The sequence below is a fragment of the Ixodes scapularis genome, unplaced genomic scaffold (genome assembly GCF_016920785.2).
Source record: "Ixodes scapularis isolate PalLabHiFi unplaced genomic scaffold, ASM1692078v2 PGA_scaffold1__304_contigs__length_218370807, whole genome shotgun sequence".
NCBI lineage: Eukaryota > Metazoa > Arthropoda > Arachnida > Ixodida > Ixodidae > Ixodes > Ixodes scapularis.
This window is the reverse complement of record NW_024609846.1, coordinates 48,988,566-49,014,096: the sequence shown is the minus strand read 5'-3', so window position 1 is coordinate 49,014,096 and position 25,531 is coordinate 48,988,566. Positions and strand designations below refer to the sequence as shown.

At 42.6% G+C, this 25,531-nt stretch overlaps 1 protein-coding gene across 2 annotated transcripts in view; it reads left to right on the top strand.

Moving 5' to 3' along the window:
• Positions 1-25,531, top strand: part of LOC8023351 (two pore calcium channel protein 1) — a 47,421-nt gene that overhangs the window by 9,978 nt on the left and 11,912 nt on the right. For both annotated transcript variants that reach the window (XM_029967232.4, XM_040498886.2), the window contains exons 6-18: positions 326-414; positions 1,739-1,770; positions 2,718-2,776; positions 3,718-3,817; positions 4,535-4,715; positions 5,787-5,896; positions 9,363-9,429; positions 10,044-10,088; positions 15,496-15,552; positions 17,272-17,343; positions 17,425-17,497; positions 18,543-18,650; positions 20,954-21,115. In XM_029967232.4, coding sequence (XP_029823092.2) covers positions 326-414; positions 1,739-1,770; positions 2,718-2,776; positions 3,718-3,817; positions 4,535-4,715; positions 5,787-5,896; positions 9,363-9,429; positions 10,044-10,088; positions 15,496-15,552; positions 17,272-17,343; positions 17,425-17,497; positions 18,543-18,650; positions 20,954-21,115 — 1,155 coding nt within the window. The remainder of the gene's footprint in view (positions 1-325; positions 415-1,738; positions 1,771-2,717; positions 2,777-3,717; positions 3,818-4,534; positions 4,716-5,786; positions 5,897-9,362; positions 9,430-10,043; positions 10,089-15,495; positions 15,553-17,271; positions 17,344-17,424; positions 17,498-18,542; positions 18,651-20,953; positions 21,116-25,531) is intronic.

Here is a 25,531-nt window from a genome sequence, read left to right as displayed (position 1 = left end):
AGTCAAACTTGTTGTTTACGGCTGGTAAAAAGTGGTCAGGATTACAAAGTGTCACATTATGGCAAGGCAAATTCTGGTTGTGACATCATGAATGGGAGCCGTAAGAGTGTGCCACCAAACTATCTCTGTGCAAATATTTTGAAGTGTCCTCGACATTCTCCATTGAAACAAAACATTCAAAAACCTAAGGTATGTTTCAGAGCATGGAAATATTCTAAAGCATTGAAAATGTAATGAGTTGTTCCCGGGCATTGAATACATAAAGCATTATGTTATTGTTATTACTCTTCATACTATTTCCTAAGGCAGCCTCATCCTTTCGCAGACTGACGCGGCAGATTCTGCAGTCGCTGCCCCCAGTCTTCGACATGCTCGTCATCCTCTTCTTCTTCATGACAATGTTTGCCATTCTAGGTAACCCCCACTTGCATTCATTGTTGGAACTGAAACCATTTTCATACCATAGCCTCGCATAGCATGCGGGGTCATCGGCAATCAGGCAGAGACTGGCGCTTTGGTCCACTGCAACAATCCCAAGCTGGGCGGACAACTAAACTTCTGATTTGTGCTCAAAGTGTGTTGCAGCATTTCCGGCAGCGTTTTCATGCTTTTAAAGCTAGCTTAAGTAACCCCTTAAGTGCCTTAGACGAGCTGAGCTCGTCGGCCACTTTTTGGCTAAAAATGCCGGGACGAGCTCAGCTCGTCCAGTGGTTTTTTTCGGTTGCCCTCGATTCCACGGACGAGCTAGGCTCGTCCGAGTAGTTTTGCAGTGCTGATCATAGATGGGCAGCACTCGTATTAGTTGGCAAATATTTTTTTCGCCTCCACTGATTTTCGCGAAATAAACTTTTCAAATTTTATGTGTAATACAAGAGGAGTAACAATTCAAAATAAAAAAATCTGGCACTTTTAAGTTACTTTTGGAAAAAAGAAATTGGCACTTAAGGGATTAGAGAGGACTGGAAAACAATGGAAAGACCAAACACCGAGCACCCTTTTATGTTTTTGGCTCCAGTTGTTTTTCTGGCTGTGTACTTGGGCATACTGTAAACCACTTAAAATTTCTGCGAGAACCGATGTAAAAAGGAAAATGTAATACAAGTCAAATTGTGAATACAAATTTGTTTTCAGGTAAGTCTGATAAAATCCGAAAAACACTCACCAGTGAAATTTTTCCTAATTTGGATGTATCTGAGAAACCCTAAACTTAAAAATTACAGTAACAAAAAAAAAAAAGAAAATAAATAAATTAATAAAGACAGTAAGTTTTGGTTAGTGGTCCCGAAGAGAGGCCACTTTAGTTTTATATCTCGGATCATAGACTAAAGGGAATTTACAATATATTTTGTCAACATTCCTTCAGCACAATAGGTCGTTGCACTCGTAGGTCACGGCAAAAGCCACTTTTCTGGTCTCCAGTTTGGACCATATACTATTTGTGCTTCTTAGAGGAGGTTAGGTCATGTTTTTATAACAGGGAAAAAATATGAACCCATAAATTTCAAAAGAAGGGGGGGGGGAGGGGGGGTGCAGGGCAGCGGAGTTTTTACGCTTCCCGGCGACTGCTTTCAACCAAAGCCAATCAGAGGCTGGCGTCGTTCTGTCACCTCTGAAACTCTTGCACAAAAAGCAGACGACTTGCTCCCTGCATTGCTGTAGATTGCCAACACATTCGTGCTTTTGTTAATAGTATGGCATGCCGCGTCCTAACGGCTTGCCTCGAAATCCCATCTTTCAGCTTACCACATGTTTGCTGCTGCACCTGAGCAAGTAAGTCCTGTTCCCTTTTGTTCTAGCATCCTCCATGAATGCCCATTGTGCAGTATTCTGCATCTATCCCTTGCCGGCATCCACCTTTGACTCGCTTTCAATGGTTATTAAAATGACCTCTTTTTGCAGTGAACATTGAATGCATGTACATAGGGAATACCTGTAGATGGTACCTTCCTTGAGGTGTCAATGGGGCTATTTATTTGAGAGAGGTTTCACAGTATGCCAGTAAAAAATTAATTTAGTGGGGAAGGTGTAATTTCACCCCTACGACCAAAAAAAAAACAAAAAAACAAAGAAGTGGTACGTACAAATGTTTTTGTTTTTTGCTTTTGTTTTGAGAGATAGACACTCGGTTTACGTGTCAAAGATTGAAGAGTCAGCAAACCGTACGAGATGGGTATGGGGATGGTCAGAGTGCCGTGGCTTTTTGGGAATTAGTCACAGTTAGCATCATGAGTAAAGCTTGAGTGGGATTCATCATTGGTCAGAGGGGAAAATAATATATTATCATCATATGCAATTGTACCCCAGCCCTGGAATAATACCACAGATTTTTGTGAACTATATTTGTTTAATTCAAAGGACATGCTATGGAAGATTTCTGTGAAGGAAAGAACCCCATTTTTATACTACTATTTTCATCAACCTGGAGTAAAGAACAAAATGATGTACCCAATTTAGTTATTTTATTTTTCGACAGAATTTAAATTGCGGTGTTCTTTTCTTCATATACGAAGCCTAAAATGAAATGCTTCGGTGATTGATTGTTAGACATCGGGTCTCCAAAATGTTCGCCTGAAACATCCAAGTTCAGCTCGAGCAGGTTCCTGCCTCGCGTTTCGATGCAGTCACGTTTCATTCCGCATAGACACTTAACGTGCCAGTGCCAGCTGTGTTCGTGCGGACCGAGTTTAAAAAAAAAAAAACTTTCCGTTACGTTGCAGTACTTCAGCACACTGTACGACAGTTTCATGAATCTCTTCGTGCTCCTGACCACATCCAAGTGAGTTGAGAAGTTACGCGTTTGTCAGAGTACCCTCGCCTTAAATTGCATTGGAGACAATTTGTGCACGGATTCTACGCTCCTATACGGAGCGTATAATCTATAATGGAGTGGCACTTTGTTAAGATCAAGTCTAGATTATAGCCACCAACAGAATAAACATGGCTGGGCATTTTTGAACCCCGGTCTCCAGCACGCGCTCCGTGCCTTCCGACGCACTTTGGCTGTGCGCACGCGCTCGAGGTGCCCGAGACGTGATGCGCTGTCTGAGGTAGGGAGCCTGTGCTGGGGGCGTGAAAGCTGAAACTCTTTCCTGTTATTTTCACCCCGTCCGTGACTGCAAATGGCCCATTGCCATTTTTGTCGTTTTAAAGCGATTAGCTTTCTTAAGACCTTCAGGCCACTTTGAGGTATGTTTCTGGCCTACACACAAATTCAGTTTGCCCGGTAGATTTAGCGGGAAAATCGACCTCGCGTGACCTCAGCACAACTTCAACTTCCCCGCTAAATTTGGTGGAAAACTTGACGTCGCTTGACCTCAACACCAGTCCAGTTTCCCCGCTAAATTTAGCGAGGAAAATGACATTGCGTGACTTCGGATCATGTGATCTATGCACAAATTCGATTTCCCCGCTGAATTTAGCTTGGAAAGCGACGTTGCACGATGTTGCGTGACCTACACACAAATCCAGTTTAGATTTAGCGGGAAAATTGACGTCTTATGACATGTCACAGCTCTTTCAGTTATGTCTGATGCTAACCGCTTAAATCAGACAGCAAGATATATACGTAATTGGTTTTGTTTAGCTTTGTTTTCTCCATTGAATTCACGCAAAATAGGTTAGATGAACAGGAGCCTCCAAAATGGCCTTCTCTACAATGTCTTCATGCGGGGTGGAGGCCTTTCCTTGACGTGTCTTATCTGCCGCGACTGGTTCCAGTTTTCCCGACGTGATGATCCCGTACTACGCACGCTCCAAGTGGGCCTCACTTTTCTTTGTGGTCTTCCTCCTGGTTCACCTCTACTTCCTCATGAACCTGGTGAGCAGCTCCCTGCCTTTTTTTTTTCCTGGTACTATTCAATGACTGTATCTGCTGCAAGTAATACAGGTTAGGGTTCCTGGTTTTTGTCATTTTTTTTGTTTATTACCATTCAGTGCAATACATCGGCATTATTTTGCTGTGCTTAAACCGCCATTTATTGATATTTGTTCCCCGTGGGTATGACTCTGTGAAAAAACGATGCAAAACGCGCATTACAATGGAACAAATGGAGATAAAGGAAAGCAAACAAAGTCAGAGCAGCGTAGACATTATCTACCAGCTCCCCGATTTTCGTTGCTTGAGCCGTTTCAATCAAATATGCCTGGAAGGGCAGTTGCACTATGATTGTTGCCTGTGGCTATATTTGATACTATGTACAGTAGTATTTAGCATTACTGATTGTTCCCGAGAGCACAGAAACTCTAATGTTTCATTTAAGATCCGCATTGTGGTGCCGCAAATAACGGATTAAAATTGCAACCCAGTAAACTCTAATTTAGTCGGAACATGTGCTCGAACCTGTGGGCTAGATAACAGCAGTAGCCGATTGCACACAGCGCATACAATTAACAACTGCACGTTTCACACTGTACGCTTTATAAAGGCTACATCCTAGATTTGGGCATGAAAGCATGAGAGCTGGCCCTGCATCCCGAAATGGATGGCAGAGAAACATTTGAGTGCCGATGCAAGAGGCATGGCTTTCCCCCTCAGGTGCTGGCGGTGGTGTACGAGCGCTTCTCGTCGCTGGAAAAGGACAAGTTCCGCAAGCTGCTGCTGCACCGCAGGAAAGCGTGCCAGCAGGCCTTTCGGCTCCTGGTGAACCGCACCTCCCCGTCCTGCCTGTATTTCTGCCACTTTGAAGGCCTCATGCGCTACTATAAGCCACGTGCCAGTGAGTGCCTCAGTATTCTAGGGGGCATTAATTTCTTACTGTGCGGGATACTGGCCTTGTCCGCATGGCAGAGTTTACTGTGTTTAGACGTGATGGGAATGGACAGCTCGGTAAATGCAGGCAGACAGAACCACGACAAGACAAAGCTGTCTTGTCGTGATTGTGCCTTTTCTTCTTCTGCACTTACTGAGCTCTTCAACCCCATGATATATGTATACCAACTGGCCCAATTTGTTACTTTCATACTGTATTATACACCGTCTCTCTTATAATTTGGTGGTGTAATTTTATATCTATTAAACACGCAGGACGGAGAGTGACGGGATTTAGCTCTGCGGCTTGTGTCTCGTGGTTTGGAATTAATTTGAACTTTATTTTATACCATGAGATGAAATTGTATTGTGACTTCGTCCCGTGGAAATTACTTTACGATTTCATATTGTATACAATACGAGTAGAAAATTATATCTTGATATTCTAAATTTGTAATGTAGACTGCAAATGAAAATCACTGCTGTCCATGGTCAGGGCGCACTGAAAAAATAATTTTCGCGGCACTTTTATTTTTTTAGAGCAATACGGAATCCTATCTCAAACACGAACGAAGCCGCAACTTTTTTAAAAATGCGTACATATGGACCCACCCAAAGTAAGAGCTTTTAGCCTTTGCGCAGCTGCGCTATGTGAAAGGGGTGACAGCGACACCAACGTCTCGAGCGTCGCTTTCTCCACACAGGGAAGCGCACTCAAAGGAGCTCCAGTGGACGTCATAAGGAGTAAAGAAATATTCAAATCAAACTTTATGGGATCCAAGGATCAAATTTAACACAGCATTTCTCGGGTCAATATGTGATAGGCAGGACAGGTCTTAAAAGGACGAGTCATTTCATCCAGAAATTGAATCAGATACATTGTTTCTTGAATTATTATGTTTGAGAGTTAGGCTGGATCACATAACAAGACAGATCATGTCACCTAAAGTTCAATTCAAATACACTATTACTTGAACCTATATTTGGGGGTTAGGATGAATATCAAAAGAAGACACGTCAAGTCCTTCTCGTGTTTCAGAGCGGAGAGAGGTGTACCTCATGTTCAAGACCATGGACGTGTCCAGAAATGGGTTTCTGTCCCAGGAGGACTTCCTTCAGGTGTATGAAGCCAGCACCCTGTCCTGGGAGGCAAGTTTACTACAGATTAGCTTAGAGCACTGGAAGTAAAAGCTGCCGGCTTCCCATTCTTATCTGGATGAGTGTCGTAATGGTGTGTGGACACACAATCACTGCTGCTTGATAAGTGTTAAAGACCTCAGATTAGCAGTCATACTACACTGGCCAAAATACCTGTCTTCAGTGAAAACGGACCAACTTTCTAACCGGGTGGCAGCCGATCACGGCAACACATACATTCGCATGTGCACTCACCGTATTATAAAAATTAATTTGAGTACTCCCTACACCCACTATGCTGACAAAGTTTACATGGATTTATCAAATAAATACGTGCATTTTTGTCTCAATATTACGGACCACTTGCATTATGGAAAATTTTGGGGGAGTGTAGGTGTTCATTTTGATGAGGCATCACTAACACACATTGAAAACCCCAAAAACCCCTGCTATAAGGTCTTTAGGAAAAGTTACAGTAAGGATAACACCCGAGACTGTGGTGAAGACGGTTAACTTTTAGTTGGAGGAACTTTCCCTTCTGTGTCTGTTCGTTCGACTAAAAGTTCTTAAATTCCTCCACCACAGCTCGCCTGCGCACTCACAGTCTTTTCACTATGAGTGTTTCTTTCGGCTGTTCTAGATATGCTTTAAATTAGGGGTGGGCGAATATTCGAAATTTCGAATACGAATCGAATATTATACATTTAATATTCATATTCGATTCGTAAACCAAGTCTCCGGCATTTTTCGAATATTTGTTGTAACACGAATATTCGAAATTAATTGAATATTCGAAAACATATTCACAAGCGTAAGTTTTGCTTTCGGCTTTGGTTAGTTAGGCCCATTAACAGCGACATAGCTGCATGGTGGCTTCAACCTAAACTGGTGGCGCCGGTGTCAGTAGCGGTAATCTGTGAGTTTCTGTGCCCTTGGGACTCCTGACTTTTTAAACTGCTCACTTTCACGTTCACCCACCCGTGTTATGGCGGATGGAAGTGTTAATTTTGAGAGGAACCGTCTGCGAAGCGGAAGAACAAACAGGAAACGGCTCCAAAACGAAGAAAAAGGAGCGCTATTTGGAATTATTTTGCCAGGGTGACGGCTTCGATGGCGCAATGTACGGCGTGCGACTCAGCGCCCACGGGGACGACAACGCCTCTTGTCAACCATCTCAGAGCACATCCAGCGTTGTTGAAAGAGTGTCATGGGATTACCGCTGGTAAGCCAGGAAAAGATCAACTGACGCTGACGGACTTCGATCACCGCATGGAGCCCCTGCCAGAAAAGAGGATGCGAGCGCTAAATAACAAGGTGGCCGCCGTGGTGGCACTTGATTTACAGCCTTACAGCATTGTGGAAGACCGCGGCTTCAAAGAACTTCTGACAGAAGCCGTTCCCAACCATCGCCTTACCATCCTGATCTACACTCTCGCGCATGCTTGTGCTACGGATGTATGACGACACCCGAAACAAGGTGAAAGCAGAGCTCAACAACGCCTTTGAAGGCGGCGCTGCCGCTGTTGCCTTCACGAGCGACATGTGGACATCGCGTGCTAATGAAAGTTACGTGAGCTTCATCCGCCATCTTCTCACTCCAGAATTCATGATGAAGCGGGTCACATCGAACACTTGACACATGGCTGCCAGTCACAGTTCAGTGAACGTTGCAATCATGCTGTAGAAATGTGCGGTGACTGGGAGATACCCGATGAATTTGCGACGTTCATTGTAATGTATAACGGGCGCGACATCCGTGTTGCAGTAAGGGGACTTCTGTGGACTGAAAGAGCATGCTTCGCACATACGCTCCAACTGGCGATTAATGACGAGAGATCCAGTTCACCGGCCATCGATCGCGTGTGCAAAAAAGTGAAGCATATTGGGGGACATTACAAGCAAAGTTCATCAGCTCAGAAAAGGCTTGAAAAGTACCAAAAGAAGATGAGAAAGGACGCATTACGTATGGTGCAAGACATGGAGACGAGATGGAATAGCCAATATCTAATGTTGTCTCGCCTTCTGGAACTCAAAGAAGCAGTCAATGTATAACTTGTTACCTTGGACTGTGACATTGATGAACTTAATTGGTTCATCACAGTGGAAAGATGTTTCTGAATATGCGCAAGCATTGAAGCCATTGTTTGATGCCTCTCTTATTGCCAGTGCTGAGAACTACCTGTCTTTGTCCTCCCAAGTTCCTATGATTTTGGTATGCCCCACTGTTGGGGCATCAGAATTTCCCACAGAACTGATAAGATTAATCAAGGCACGGTTCACTTTGTATAAGGTGGACAAAGAAGCATGCCTTGCTGTGTTCTTGGACCCACGTTCAAGTCCACTATTTGTAAAGCTGAACAGAAAAAAAGTATTATTATGGCTAAAAGCTCTGGTGCTGCAAAAGCTAGCCTCATGTGATGCTACTGAAGCCGGATGCTGCAACAGAGTCAGAAGAGCAGGGCTTAACACCTTCAGCAATGTTTGGCAAGCATTTCACCATTTAGTCAAAAATGAAATGGAGAGCGAAGTGGTTTCAGCTTCAGTATAAGAAGTTGTAGCTTATGTGGAGGAGGCACTGCGAAAAAGAGAAAGTGATCTGTGTGAGTTGTGGCGAACTGTCGAGTGCTGAAGATAGCCGAGTCTGGCGAAGCTTTGCATCAAATACCTGGCAAAACCTGCTACCTCTGTGCTGAGGGAGAGATTTTTTGCTGTGGCTGGAGGTGTGGATCCGCTCGAAGGGAGCGCCTCCTACCTGACCATGTGCAGCAGTTGATTTTTCTGCATGACAACTTGTGATCTTCCCTACAATTACAATTTTCGTTTTTGTGTTTTTATTCTCGTCAACACCAGTGCCTCACTGGTGTTAACGAGAATAAAAACACAAAAACGAAAATTCTACTTGTAGTGACGATAACAAGTTGTCATGCAGAAAAATCAACTGCAGTTCTGCAGTTCATAAATCAAGAAATCAAAAATCAACAGAAAAATCAACTGCATTTCCGACATGTGAAAATAAAAATGCTGTAAATAAATGTAACTGCCTTCGACTATTCAATATTCAATTCGATATTCGAAGCTAACTATTTGTATTCGATTCGTATTCGAAAATATTAATATTTGCACACCCCTACTTTAAATAAAAAAAATAATCATGTTATACACAATCAGCCACTGCCATATTTACTTTTCTCAAAATTTTTGCCTGCTGAAAGAATAGCCAGTTGTAAAAGGCCACCAGGTGAACTAGTGTTGACAGTTCATTCAGTTTGTCTCAAAGGATAAAGCGTGAGCATACCATTTGTTGCCTGTGTCATTATCGCTATCACATCACTAGGGGCACGGCAAGATAAATTTTCATGGGCATCGTTGGAGGTGAATTGTAAAAGCTATCCGTGTCTCAGCAGCTTGTTCATAAACTAAGGCTAAACTGCATTATTACAAGATTTTATAAAACTTTTTTGTTTTCTTGTTACTGCAGAGGAAATGGTCTGATTCACCCTGGTTCAGTGAACTCAAGAGACCCTGTGAGAAGAAGTTATTTCAAGGTATGATCACACTTGCTGCAGCTTTGGCCAACTTATCTTGTTTGCACATTATAACCAGTGAAACCAGTCATCATTCTTCATGATTTGTAGCGAAAATCAACATCTTTACCGTTTTACTAAGTACTACTGCTTAGCTCGCTTTTATTACTTTAGAATTCAGAATATTTCGAGACAAATAAGTCTTTGGGGGCTTGTTTAAAATGTATGCAGGTACTAGTTCCTAATGCTTTTAGAGATGTGCATTGATACATTATGAAGATTGGAGGGAGGCCTGCATAACGTTTGTACACATTGTGAACTTGACCACAGGGTGTGCAGAAGCTAGAATAATGTCAAAAAAAAATTCAAGAATGGCATTCCTAGAATCAGTGAAAAATACTTCATGCTTTTTGAAACTTTGTGTAAATGGATGCCTCAAAATTAGTGGACATCATTTACTCTGCAAAACATTAAAACTTCATTTTAAAATAGAACAATATATGGCTGGCTTCCGTGAGATGAGCAGAAAGTCACAAGAGTGTAAAAAAAAAAAGTGAAAAATTGAGCGGACGTTGTTGGGCAGGCCAATAGTGTTCCCAAATTAAGTCTCATAATGTCTTTTGTTTCTTGCCCAGGTGCCTACAGGTTAATAACGTGGAAATGGAGCAACGTCATAATTTGTAAGCAGCTTTGCTCCTCTTGGAACACGTTCTCCTACATGTTCAAATGGGGTTTCTGGTTTTCGCGGTTTCTTTTCGACCAGGTTCGGCGTAGTAAATCGGAGTTTATTCCACTTGGAGGGGATCGGCCTTTGCCAGTTTTTGTTTCGCATGATATCAAAAGCAGCATATAATATCAACTAAAAAAAGGATGTAAAGCAAACTGCTACATACTTAGAGCAAGTATAGAATATCAGACATATAATCACTTTTATAAGACTTGCTTTAACTTTTTCCGATTGTAATTGCTAAAAACAGCGATCTTTGTTTACCATGGGGACCTGGACCTATATTAATATTATTAACTAAAAACACAAGATGCCCAAGTAACATCAAAATAGGCTATATAGTTACCAAAATTGCCGATGCTTATCTTTTCCCACGGTTTTATTGGGACAGCATTTGGCACACATCTATTGGTGTTCGAAAAGAATATGAAACGAGAAAACATGGGTTACAGGCCACTCGCATCTTTACGAGTTGTGCAATGTCAACGAGATGCATCTTAACCCCTTAACTGGGGACTTTTTTGACCAAAAATATCTGTGAAATCGGGAGTTTTTTTTTAAGTGTTTTTAGCTCTCGAAGGTATAACAATAATCTCAAAACCTAAAACAAATTTATTTATATCAAGTTGGATGTGCACCCCGGCACTTCCTTCAATCCGAAATGGATCTTTTACTGTGGTGGCGTCTTGCCATGTTGCAGTGGACCCCGAAGTTGATGATGTTACAATTGTTCTGCTGTGTCATCTTCAATTTGCGTGTCAGATCCCGGGGAGCATTCCATCGAACTCAAGAAATCACTATCGCAGTCGCTATCCTTGCAAGTAGTTGGCAGCAGCTCAGCGATTTCTTCGTTGGTCAAGGGATGTGCTGGCAATTGCTGGACGCCATTTTCCAAACAAACAGTCAAAGGTGTCATACAGGAGTCTTCAACCTTTTTTTGTGGTGCCATGTATGCATCGTTTTTAAAACAAAAAATGTTTCCAATACACAAGGATAGATGGCGCATCCTACCCACACGCTAAATTGAGCAAGCGTTTAAAGACGCGCTTCCCAACAGCAGAAAAAGTGCAGCGCGTCTATAGACGCGCCCCCCAATCTGCGGTCAAAATCGATGGGCGCCTAAAGGCGCGCTCCCAGTTAAGGGGTTAAGGGGGGACACTACCCAAGAGGGTCAACTTTTGAGCCTATGGCTTAATATGAATTAAATTTACAGTTTATACTGGCAGTTGCAAGGCAAAATGCAGTATGAAGTTTCATCTGTGTACATGAATTGTAAAATAAATTATAGTCGTTTTTATCAGGAACACATCGACTTTGTTTAGGAAAAATATTGTGGGAAACTAATGTAATACCCAACATTTTTCTACTCTAGATCTGCAGCAGAATGCCTGGAGAGTGCAACTGTGAAAACAAAATTTCCAAAAAGTATTTTATTTTATGCTAACATCGCAGTGAAAAATAAAATAAATTTTTTGCTTTCTATGTTGTCGACAAAATCTTAAAATCTTTTATGAAAGACATCCACAAAGTCAAAAAACAATTTCACAGTCGCATTGCCCATAAAATTCCAGTTAGGAAAAACAATGAGTGAGTCTTTCGTCTTGTCCATTAACAAGCAATAGGTTTCCTAAAGTGAAATTTGTGCCAAAAAGTGGAATGGAGTGCTCCAACCCCTACCTTTTCTTTAGCATCGGTGGACCGAAAATAATTTATAAAAAATTAACTATGCTGTGTAAACTAATGAAACTTTCTGGGAATACTCTCTAGATGTTGGTGGATGTAAATATGCCATTTTTCAAAATCAACTTTTTTTACAGAAAAAATGTTTTTTCTGGGTAGTGTCCCCCTTTAAAGGGACACTGACAGGGTGTTTATGCTCGCCGAGGTTTTTAGTTGTACATGACATATGAGAGCCCAACTACCCAGAACACAATTTGCGACTCGAAATTCGGTTTCTTTCCGCCCGAAAACTGCCGATCAAGAACTGGCCGGTTCGAGTCTCGCTCACTCTCTTTTCCGCGGTCACGGGCCGTTTTCTAAGGTATCGAAGCGACCACCAAATTTAATCAAAGTCGTTGGTCACTGAAGTCAGACACTCAATATTAAAAATAGAAAAAAATATGAAACCCATTTTTTGTGGCTTCTAAAAAGCTGCAAATACGTTGATTGAAAAAAAAGTTGCACAGAGAACCGGAAGCATTCTGTGCGTGCGTCGTTTCGCGTATCGTGGGACTCGCGGGGACGGCGATGGCAGCGGACGACGGGCGTTGGACCTCTACTTCAGAACTGTCGTTCGCGGTACCGGCGAATTCTGTCTGCCTTTAAAAGAGAAATTTGGGACTCATCAAAAGAATTGGTATTCATCCCGTACAACACGCCCGACCACCAAGCTGATTTGCACGAAGACGTCGCCGAGCCGTCGCTCCCTTCTCGTGGCTGAAGGCATCGCTCACGCAAACGTCAAGCACGACGGGTCTACTTCGAGTTGAATATGCGCGCGTACGATTTCTTTACTATGTCGCCAATGCGTGGTGCTTCCCGATTTTGACCCGGGAGTGCTTTTGCTGGATGAAAATCGGCAGCAAACTTTCCAAATTACAGTTTACTAGCTGCATTGTCACTAAGGAAGGAAATCACCCAGTGAAAAGAGCTCAGTGGGAAAGACGTCCGCTTCACACGCGGTAGGACCGGATTCGATCCCCAATGAAATCTTTTTTTTTTTTTATGTTTACATTTCTTCTTTTTTTTTTTTATAATTATCACTGAAGAAACAAACAAAAAATAACAAACGAATGTTGTGGACGACACGTCGCTGAATTAAATGGTATGGGATCTCCTCTTTGACACCTGCGAACTCAATGTAATCACTTTCCACAAAATGCAAGGAGCATATAAATCAGGTAGCGTCCGCTTTCCGAGGTGCCCATGAATGTTCTACAGGAAATGCAGCCAGCCATTGGTCCCGATCCCGTTGATCTTTCGGAAACTCTTTCGCACAATGCCACTTTTTTTCGGATGCAGGACATGTGAGCCAGCTCTTCACGCAACATCTTGGGCGTATTCTTTTCGGAGCCGATCATGGAAATTCACCACGGGGACTCACTACTCATCTCCAACTCCTCAATGTACAAAACAGCTCATCTCGGAGTACAGAACAGCGAGCGGAACGAACATAACTGCAAAAGAATCGCGCGGCAAACAGTTCCCATGTCGTCTGCTACAAAAATGAGGAAAAAAAAACAAAAAACGCATGTTTGGATGTAGCCACGTGACTTCCGCCACTCACTCTCTTCTCTCCACTTCTCCAACCTCCGTGCGCGGGTTTCGGTTTCTGTTTCGAGCAGTTGCGTCTTTTGGCTTTATTAAAAAAATACGCTACTCTGTTGCAAAGTATTAATTGGGTAGTCCTCCGGCACCATAATGAAGCACCTGGCAAAAAATGAAAAAAATATTTTGGGGGGTGTCAGTGTCCCTTTAAGGGCTGGAGTGCGAAATTCGGCCTTCCGAAAGAAAGAATGAGATGACGAGCTTAGCATCTGAAATAATTCAGGACTCGTGCTAGCTATTTTGCTACCATGGGCAGCTAATGCGTGACTCGGTGCTCGGAGCAATGAGAGTTGCATTTAATTCGCATTGTGCTCAGTGTTCCTGCAGTCACTGCTTCATTACAATTGTAGATCAACCTAGTTGGGCATCGTTTGGAGTCTCCCTGCTTTGTTATTTTGTTCTCAGTTCACATATAACAATCACTGGTTATGGCAAACTTGATAGCAGTGTTTTGAGGGGTGGCACCACCTTCAACTGTCGACTTTTAAACCATTCGCTCAGTACTGATGAAATTCGAAGGGTCTATTCATCCCGTTGCTTACATGCACTGTATGACGTTTCATCTCCGTAGGACAATTCTCTGATATGGTACGGGGGAGGTATACAGCTATAAGTCACCTCACTTGGCAAGGAAATCTATCGTATAAAATTTCCTGCAAAATATTGAGCATTTCCAAGCTTCAGGCGTAACTAGAACATAAGGCAGGTGCGGCTATCTATTTTTTACCCTGATATCGGCGCTTTTTTTTTAATGCAAAATGACAGTTCGAAAGGCATTCCACTGTAATGAGGCATTTTCTCCTCATCAAAACCTTAATTTTTGGCAATAAGAACTTCATTTAAATAGAAAAATAAATATCTAGCCGCTTTCCTCATTAAATTTGAGTTCAGAAGCATCTATAGTGAAGAATTAATTCTGCAATTTTTTTAAATGATAGATTTTTTAAAACGAAAGTTGCTGCAAAAAAGTGAGACTGAAAAAAATCTATTTGAAGTTTCCACATCACCACATTTGATTTTACTGGTGGTGGTGGCAACTGAAAGGCACCAAAAGGATAGGTGGTGCCTTCTGCTTACACCCAATCTTTTGCATGGCCTTGCTGAGTGTCGTTTTGTTGCCGACATGTGGACATTGATTTTGAAACGAGTGAGGAATTGGATATGCTTGCAATACACGAACCAGCGTCAGCAATTATAGGCAGGGCAAGCATCATCGAAATACAATGCAGACAAACCTACGTGACTTTCTATAAATGAATATTGGTTTTAGTTAGTTTTCTGTTCAATCAGGGCGGGCTTTGCGATTCTTCGTCATGTGCATAGCCTCTTCCATGGGAAAGCTGGACATCTATAACATTCTTTCCCAAATGGTGTTCATTCTCGACCAAATATGTTTAAAGTACGGAAACTGTGAAGAAATGCTCTTTCCATCGAGAGTATGATCATCATTCTAGGGTGTACTGGTGTGAGGCTACAGCTGTTAGATAAGAGGGAACATAGAAGTTTCACATTTTCAAAACATGATTTTGCATCGTTGGCTTACCAAAAATGTTTTATTCCTCCGTAAATATTTCAGATATTGCAATAAAAATTTGCGGGAGTGTGCTCTATTAGTTATTGAACCACAATAAATAAGAATGAGAAAAAAGTTTTTTTCTTTAAATATTGCAAATTTTAGGTGGTATTCCCCCTTAATGATCAGTACAATGGAGCATTGATTTTGAGTTCCTGACGTAGCCTGAGCGTATGCTCAGGCTACGTCAGGAACTCAAAATCTATTTAAACTTTAAATAACTTTAAACTGCCTTAAAGTGCTTTGAAGTGCTAAGGGTACTTACTTTCTGAAAAGATTGTAAAATACTGCATTACTGACTTGACTCTTTGTAAAAGGACCGTAGTATAAACTAAATGAAAAGGTCCTTAATCCAAAACACTGCTTCCTTGTTTGCTCATTACGCTAACCTTCTCATTGCATGTGATCTCTGAAATGAGCACAAGTTAAGCTCTATATTTGTTGGACTCCTTCCTTGCAGACATGGTCATTGCTGCGAGCTTCATGTGGCACATCGTAGAGATCACAGAACTCACACGTGAGACTTGTTACGCTGTTTGGAATGCTCGTCCTTTCTGTGTTTGTGAAACCTATTGTCAAGGGACTGTAGAACAATTTTTGCTTGCAACCTTACAAACCAGATGGTGCGTGTTGTCGTACCAGTGTTAAAAACATCTTTTTCGTTCATGTTTCATGGAGGAGACTGTTTTCTTCTTACAATTCGCCAACAACTAACAATGCCATAATACAACTACTACCACTATGGCATCACCACTACAGCACTCTTGAAGACTACAGAACTTAGTCTTCAAGAATGCTGTAAAGGGGCGCTGCCTTTTCTCAGTCTGATGAATTCCATAAACCAGACAGTGTTTGATACATTGCCCCAAGGTTGTTCCATGCAAGTGGCACTTTCTCCGCTTGCAACAAATTCCTAATAAATTATACAAGTTTGAAAGTATGGCCTCAGAGTGCCGCCATCTTGCTTTGTTGGTGTGCGCGTGGGCTTGTCATAATCCGATTACGGCGTCGTAATAGGATTATGGCCGTGCCCAAGCGCACCCCAACTGAGCAAGATGGCGGTGCACTGAGGCCCATACTTGTAATCGGGTGTAACGAAGCAAATTTTGCAAAACAGGTTTTTGTTGCCAGCGGGTCTGACTGCAGATATTACAAATTGACTATGCACCTACCGTAAAACATAGAGTAAGCAGCCACACCTCATTATAGCTACTATAGTCGCTGACCGATTTTTCGGACTTCACAGGGACCGATGAAACGTCCGAATAATGGAACAGTCTGAAAAATCGGCAGATTAAAAAACTTGCCTTTATTACGTCTAAGCGAGCTTAAAAAAGCCCTTAATAGTGCCCCAATTACTTCAGCTTACGCCTCCGCTTGCTTACGGCCACTTTCTGTTAGCTTGAGAATTGCTGCCTTCTTTTCTAGTGTTATGGTCGAGTACTTTCCGCGCTTCTTAGTGACACTTCGCGGCGGCGGAAGAACAGATGGGGCCATGACGTCCAAGCCAGCATAGTCCGAAAACACGACTCACCGAGGCGAGATGAGAGGCGCAAGTCCATATCTGCAGAATGGCGAATGAACGAAGCAAAATTGTAACAGTGATGATGATAATGGCATGCAACTAGACAAAAAAAAGAAGCCGTAGCATAGCGTCACCTAGAGGTAGGACTTGGCAGTACTTTAATAGCGCTGCCGAACCAAGCTAATTCCTGTGCAGTCAACATAGAATCTAAAATGGCGGCTTCTCGTTGGTGTTTCCCGCTGATTGCTCGCAACGATTTTGTCCGAAAAAGTCTAAATTTTAGACTTTAAGCGGTTGGAAACATCGGTCGTGAATATGCACTATTTCCATCGGGTAGGTCACGGTTCCTCTTTTAGGTTTGAAATATCGAGCAAGTCAGAAATATTGACGTCCAATAAATCGGTCAGCGACTTACCATTTTTTACAAAATTTGGGCATTATGGTACATGATTTATACATAAGCATGTATAGCATACCTGCTCTTTCTAAGACATCTTTGCTGGCCAAAACATTCCCTTTTCCTCAAAAAAAATTTACAAAAAAACAATACAAAAAAAGTCCGTCCCATTCTCCCAGCCTCTTTATTTTTTTCGAGGGTGCACGAAACAAACAGCAAGCATCTTGTATGCATAAATATGGTTGTGTACTCGAAGTTCAGTAAAGTACAAGAAGGACATAAAAGCTGCTTGTGTTTTTCTTTCTCATGTCAAGATGGAGGCATGTCGTTCCTTGGAAATGGCAAGACTGGCTTCTCCGCATGGCTGCTGATCGGGCTCTTAGCATGCGAGTAATCTTGCCCCTTGGGCTGTGCCGCACATTTTGTGCAGACGGCAATATAGTACCCACGTCTGCTTTGCCTTCCAGTTTACGTCACGGAGATGCTCTTGAAGATAGCGGCATTTGGAGTTTCTGAATATTTTCATAAAGGATGGAACAAGTGAGTAGCGGTGCCCTCAGCTGGATTGACTGCGTTTCAGTGATTTTTGACGATCGATAAAAGACTTTGGTTTGTGCCGTTGTATTAGCTTCACTTTAGTTGTGCTGCTTCAAGGTTTATAGTAATTATAACAAAATGGAAAGTTGGGCTAGTAGGGACATCGAAAAAGGAATAAGTACCTCTAAGGCAAGGAGAGAGAACAATATTTTTTTGTCATTGAAGACTTTTAGAGTTCTTAATTGGGCGCCATCAGCTTGCCGATTTTGCACTCTGTGCATGTGGCAGTTTACCTACTTTAATATCACGAAAGATGCCCCACCCTCGAAAGGTAAACCGATCCCTATTTTTGACATGATTTGCTCCCTATTTTTTTTTCAAAAACACCAAAAGATAGCCCACTTCCAGTAATTGAAGTGCCCTGGTCAATGGTGACCTCAGCCGAAATGGGGTCTGTTAGCTACGGGAGGAGATAAGCAACCATTGCTGACTGGGAAAGAAAGTTGTCTATTATACTCCATTGCTCCTCAATGTGAAAACAATTTTAGCAAATCACCAAATACAAAGATAGCAGTTTTTAATTATTTTTATTGCACATTGAAGGTGAGGCCACTCCTTATTTTTACCCCATTTGCCCTTGCTTTTAGGTGGGCCATCTTTCGAAATGTTATGGTATATGGCGTGTGAGAGTCTTGTGTAGTATCCCTTATTTATGTAAGAATAAGGGATACTCTTTTTTTTTTATATCTTGAATATCCGGATGAAGAGATGCGCTAAGGACTGCAACGAAGCAGATGCCTGTGCTACATTGAAGCTTCAGAAGTGGTCACATACCATGCCTCAACCATCTGCAAGAAAGGCATTTGCTCCGCGATATTTTTATCTTTTATGACGAGGAATCCAGCCATGGTTCTGTCTCCGGAAAAGTTTCAGCTTAGGTGCAGAGATTGCAAAGGGTGCTGATTTCGAGCGCTGAAGCATTTTTATGTGTGCAATTGATTCCTGAAATTTTCTGGCGTGTAACGGGTCTGTCTCTACTTTCTTTTAGGTTTGACTTTGTCATCATCTTGGCTGCCATTGTCCTGGGGTCTGTTGGAGCTTTCCTGGACGCCAACCTTTTGCGCATTCTAGTCTTCCGTTCCTTGAGGCTGCTCAAGTGAGTGGTTGCTTCGAACCTCTAAAGTCGATACTGGTACTCGCAAGACGACCACAAACACGTTCCAGCCATACCTCTAAACTTAAAAAGGAAAGCTGAGCAAGAAATCTTTCCCAAGACGTTCTCAGATAAATCTTATGCATGTAAATCAGGGGTTCCGAAACTCTCCTATCTTAAGGAATGCTTAGCTACTTCTCTCGACCGATAGCCGAAGAACTTCTCCTGATCTCGGCATTCATGCTGTAATGCAGTGTAGAGTCCTGCCAACCTCGTGCAAAAATGGTGCATATTGCCTCACACGTCTTCGAGTAAGCGCTCCTGTGGCCGAATGGTTGTTTTACTTGGCTCCAACTCAAAAAGGCCCAGGTTCAATGCCTGGGCCGGTTTTCTCGAAGCGATGGTAAACCCATTTTGGTAAACCACGGTGCCTAGGAAGGGAAAAGTACCTAGGTACTGTACTAAACGGCTAGATATAGAACAACAATAATTATTTTTGATTGGGCAATAAGATGCGCCATCTATCGGTGAAACAAGCCAGTAATTTTTTTTATCCTCTTTTTCCGCTAGTTTTCATCGATCTAGTATGGTATTTTAAGTCAAAATATAGTAATATTGTACTTGAAGACCAATTTATTTGCTTCCGATGGTACGAAGAAATTTTAGCTACTATGCTAGAGTTTGTCGACGAATATTCGAAAATGTAAGAAACATTTCCTTCAATATGTTTCGCCATAAACAACGCATAACGTTCCCGTGTTTCTTCCAGTCTGGCAACGCCGGTGCTGTAGTTCGTTTTCGTTCCTTGCGGCGCACGTTTCTTCGATTCCTGCTGATCTCAACTGTTTGCCTTGTCTTCCGTTTGCCCAACCGATTCACCGGTGACGAGAAGCTAATTAAGCTTCTCGTCACCGTTGAATTGCTGGCCACCGGGGATATGTAGAAACCTCAATGCTGTCGGCATACTGTCGGCGCACTGTGAACAAAAAAACAGTACAATGTCTCAGCTGTTCACTCGGAACGAAGACTTTATTGAGGATAACCCCCTTTCTCTGCAAAGTAATCGCTGCTCACGAGTTGGCGTGCATAGTGTAACAAATTAAGCATCTTAGTATAAATATGTACCAACACTCGTTCGCAAAACATTTTTTTTACTCACCATAAGAACACTTGCAAGGCTTATGTACCGTCATATGTCTTAGATCCCGGACTGCTGAAGAGTGATGCGTTCGCAGAATGCCGCCGTCGGTTAGTTTAGTAGTCCCTCTGAACTATCGCTTTGCTTGACGTGCTAATAGGTTGATGGTGAGTCATTAATATAACAGCCAGATCGAAATGAATGTTCAGCAGAACCAAGCAGAACTATTAGCCCTCATTAAGCGACGCCGCGGCCATTTTGCTTCTAGGTACTGCTCCTCCCTCGGCGCCCCTGCTCTCCCAGTCACGTGACCTGGAATTCCCCCTTCTAGGGACAATAGTTAACTTTAAACCACGGTTTGCGTTCGAGAAAACGGGCCCTGGAAGCGGATGCACCTTTTTGTTATTTCTGTAAATGTCTCATTCGGGTAAATTCGAGAACCCTCTTGTTTGATGGAGGTCCGAATTTTCTATGCGCCGAACCTCCTACGCCGATTGTTCCAGAAGCCCACGCGTGTACATAAGGGGCGCCACGTGGCGAGCCGGGGCCAGTCTCACCCCAGCGTTCGATCCCGCTGTTACGCCGCCATCGACGCCTGCGATGCTAGCCTTCTTCAGTTTTATTTTGGGGACAAGTTTGCCCCATTAAACTTTTAGTTTCCTTCATTCATTGGTCGCCTCATCAATTGTCATTTGTGACAATATATACTAGGAAGTATTTGGCATCATCTTATGCATCAAGGGATGACTCATAACTTCAGAAATAAAGCTTTAACTAGAAAAGCACTTTACTTCGGGGACGGTTGAGAAGGTTTTGGAATTCAGTGAACCCTTGAAGGTACTCTGGGAAGCACCTGGGTCCTTGGGAACCATGCTGTAAACGACTTCATTTTCGCGAATTTTGCTACTTGGAGAACATAACAAAAAGTGTTCTTGCGAATATATTGCTCGACGGTAACGAATACATGACATATCACTCCAAGTCGCAAAACAGTGTGCTCGCGAAACGTTTGCCCAAACCCACACACTCTTTCCAAAGTTCGCTAAATGTCGAGTCCGCGAAAGTAAAGTCGATTAGTACATCATTTGTTGTGTCTCTGTGACTTTGAGGTGAAGCTACATATTGAGCGCAGGAATTCAGCGGAGTATACGAGTGATCCCTCCCTCAGGCTGTTCCAGCTGAAGAAGAGCTACCACGACGTCCTGGGCACGGTGTTCATCCTCATGCCGCGGTTCCTCAGTGTGGGGCTGGTCCTCATCGTCGTCTACTACTTCTTCGCCATCATCGGCATCGAGGTGTTCTCAGGTTACCAGATGGAGGACTGCTGCAAGTGAGTCTCCCCGACAATTGTAAAAATACTAAACCTAGGAAAAAAATTTTTTTTTCTACCTGGTTAGGACAGGCATGTTTCAAAAAAAAATGTTTGTCGAAAAAATCTTTTTTTGCCCAATATTTACTCTACGATACGAATTTCTCGGTTTGCGGGCAAAACCGAAATTGTACCTCTGTGGGATGATGATGATGAAAGCATTTTTATCCATAGTGTGCGCTCTACGTTCGCTGGACCTCCGAGCGTACACCATGCTCCGTTCACCCTTAAAAAAACACTAAAAGAAAAAAAAAAGAATTATTTTTTTAAAGGGCATATATGAGGACATACTTTTTAAAATAATTTTTCCACGAAAATATATAGTATTTTTTTTTCCATGCAATGTTTATTTTGTTAGGTGGAGGTCATGTCCACTCTAAGCCACACCCACAAATCAGTGGCCCCGGCCATTACCACTAGACTGGCTTGGCTGCTCGACCGAACACGCTAACAAGCGTAGTGTCTTTCTTTCGCGACACCTGGTGCATCTAGCCTGAAAGTCTAAAGGCCCGTTCACAGTCTTGCGAACTCTTAGAACTGGGTTCCTTGAAACCTCTTACAATGCGAGGACACACTGGCGCCATCTATTGGGTAGCAGTGTAATCTTGGTGGTCCGGCGTATTTTCTATTTCTCTCGCGCATTATCCTTTCTTTCTTTGCTCCGAAAACTTTTGTCAACGTTATAAATGAGCCTTTCTTATAGGTATTACGCACATTTGACCTCGGAATTCCCGCAAAACCTTCGCTCTTGTGAAACGCAGTTCCAGGGTCACCGGATAGATGGCGCCAGAGTGCCAGTGTGTTCTCTCGTCCTAAGAAATTTTAAGAGGTTTTAACAAGTCTCGTCTCTCCCGGTCGTTCTCGATTGCAAGAGTGTGAACGGGCCTTAACACTATGGTGCCTGGAACGCGTCTCCGACTAGTGTGTTTAGCGCGTCCAAAAAGGTGATCCCTTGATTTCCACCTGATGACGTCAGAAAAGTGTCATGCTGTCGCCGGTCGCGATCCTGGCGGCATCCCAATAGCTGTGGTGTTTGTGGCAGACGCCTGTTCTGCTGCAGGTCGCTCTCCAGTGTGGCAGTTCATGAAAGCTTCGACAGCCAGAAGTTGAGACGCTGCGATGACTGCGACGTTTGTGTTCGGTTGTGCTACTCGCAGCTTCTCGTTAGTATTTCTACGACCAACCGCCAGGGTCGCGACATGAACAGCATGACACTTGGGCTTCAGTGACGTCATTTGTTGCCACTTTGGGACCACTTTTGATGCATGGGCAGCATAGGACGCTAAGCACACCAGTCGAAGATGCGCTCCAGGCACTATACTAACACCGCCTGCTAGTCGTGCGAGCATACGCGTAGCAGCCTCCGGCATTGTCTGCTATTTCATCGCCGTATATCGTCATATGCAATGCCCGTGAGATGCGGACGCAGAAGTTGCGCGTCGGCGTTCGTTTTGCTCCGTCCGTCTGCTATTCTGCCCCCTTCTAAAAACGTCTGAAACGCTCAGGCGACGCGACCATGAATGCGGTGTTCTAGCGTTTCATCATGCATGAGCCACGGTCCAATACAAGCGTATGTCAGTGTCTATCGATGTGCTGTAATAAGCGACCTAGAGAAGTAAAAAAATCAACAGAATAAATATGCAGTCTTTCTAACTTTACTGTTCTTGTTATTTTTTTCACATGGCATCCACGAGCAAGGTGGGTGAGCGTCATGATGCACAATTGAAATGTGACATAAAAGTATTCACTTTGGTAGGTCAGGTGCACTGCAAAATTTGAGAGCCTCTTGTCTTTTGAGGCAAAATGACAGGAACATACCTGGACAAACTTGATGCGAGCCGAAAGGTTTGTCTTTTCAAAAATGGTTATCATATTCCGATGTTCAGTAAGAACTGCCACTGTCCCTGGGGGGTAGAAAGTTGCCAAAGTAATACCGGCACCAAAACTGGGTGACTCTAAAATTATTTCCAATTATTGCCCTGTTTCTCTTCTGAGTATGCGTAGTAAAATTCTAGAGCATGTGGTGTTCAAGCATGTATCGTCATACCTTGAATCTAACAATTTTTTTACCAGTGCTCAGCATGAATTTCGCAAGAAAGTGTCTACAATTACGCAACTAGTCGAAGTTATTAACGAGTTTGCCTCGGTTATTAACAAATGGGGACAGATAGACATAATTTATTTAGACTTTTCAAAAGCTTTCAATCTCGTATCCCACGAAAGGTTGTTAAACAAACTGTGCACAACTATAAACAACAATCAAATATCAAACTCGATTCAGGATTACCTGTCTCATCGGCGAGAATATGTGCAGTTGAACACCGCACGCTCTTTCTTTGCTCATGTCTCTTCAGGTGTCCTGCAAGGGTCAGTGCTCGGGCCATTGTTGTTTTAATGTTCAGTAATGACATTCAGACTGGAGTTCCTACCAAGTTGCGACTGTTTGCAGATGATTGCATTCCTTGTCATGAAATTAAGAGTTCCGCTGACTGTGAAATACTACATTGTTCTTTAGAAAAGATTCATATGTGGTGCAAAGATTGGCAAATGTCAGTTAATCTTACTGCAACTGTGTGTATGTCCATCACTCGAAAAAAGGATCCTATTTACTTTAACTACGCTATGCTGTCGGAAGTCATAATCTACCTAGAGTGTCCTCCTTTAAATAACTTGGTGTCACCATAATGTCCGAGTTGAACTGGAATACGCATATTCCAGTTCAACTCGGACTGTGCATATGGAATATGCACAGTGGACCGCTAAGTGGCCGTCTGGCCACTTAGCGGTCCACTGTGACCGTTGCGATTGCGGGCCCAACTCTGAAAAGTGCAGCCCCATCTTTGGTGATACCTGTGTCATGGGCCATTACAAAACAAAAACGGCAAGAGAAATTCACGAAGCCTTCCTGATTAGGTCCCACCACCGCATTATTTGTATAAGCGCTCCCTCTTTGTCCTTGACTGATAAAGAATTCTACTACTTGATGAACCAATGACGCTGGCATTTGAGGGGGGTGGGTGTTTTTAGACCATATCTTTGGTGTTCCGTCAAGTGTGCTTGCTTTTATATTTTATTTTTTTAAATTCTGTCTTCCAAATAAACAATTCAGTTGAAAGTTACGCCGCGTCCTGTCTAATTCTCCCTTCGTTTTTTGTCCCTGTTGTTTTGGCGTATTACCCCATGATATTGACCAAATTGTTGCAAGAGTAATAAATAAACTTGGATTTTTGTGCAGGAATTTTAAACATGGATCACATGATGCTAGGTTGTTATATAAAACGTTTATTAGACCCACCCTAGAGTATGCTAGCAGTGTCTGGGACCCGCACACAAGTTGTAACATAGTAACATAGCTGATTTACAAAGAGTTCAGAGGCTTGCAGTGCATTTTATTTATAATATGTATTCTTCCTGTGTATCACCCACAGACTTATGTTCTAGAGCAGGACTAGAAACGTTACACGAAAGAAGGAAATAAAATCGGCTGAAATTGCTTGACTTAATTGCTAACGATGAGCTGGGAATAGTAAAAAATCAATGCATTGAATTTTTTTGCCCCAGAGTAACCAGGTTTTCACATTAGAAGATACTCAAACCATATAATTATAAAAATTATTCATTTAAATATTCCTTCCTTTTTGGAACAGTAATTGACTGGAATAACCTGCCACCCAATGCCGTTAATGCAACCACCTATTCTGATTTTTGCAATGTTCTTTGTCAATGCGTGCACCATGAAATATTTGTATTTATGTCTTTTCCACTCCTGCTAAACCTCGAAAAAGGTTAGCAAAGCACGGGGCGGGGCTTAGCGGGCTGCGAGTTCACCTTTTGCACCCAAATTGCATCTAACGGCGTAAATATTAATACAAAAAATATCTTTTTCGTAGTAATTTTTTTTTTTTTTTATATACATGTCCCATCTATACTTTTTAAAAAAATACTTTTTTTTCCTTGCAGTGTCTCTTTAAGCTGAGACTAAAAGCTCTGCCTTCAGCGCAAGCTTTCTGTTCTTGCTAACACAAGTGTGAACACGCAGGCACGCGCAACCAAAGCACCGCGGAAGCCAGCAAGCTTGCGCTGAAGGGAGAGCTTCTAGTCTCAGCTTCAGGGTAAACAGAGTATAGTTGAGTACAAATGCTATCATCATCCCACAGGGGTATAATTTCGGTTTCGCCTGCAAGTCGAAAAATTTCTACTGTAACATAAATATTGAGCAAAAATTATTATTATTATTTTTTGTGAGGAACATGGTATTTTTTAGATTTTACTGTCCTAACCAGGTAGAAAAAATAAATTTTCTTTTCCTAGGTTTAGTGGGTTCCTAAGTGCTAGAAAAGAGTAAAGAGGATTGCACTAGGTTCCTTTGCAACCTGT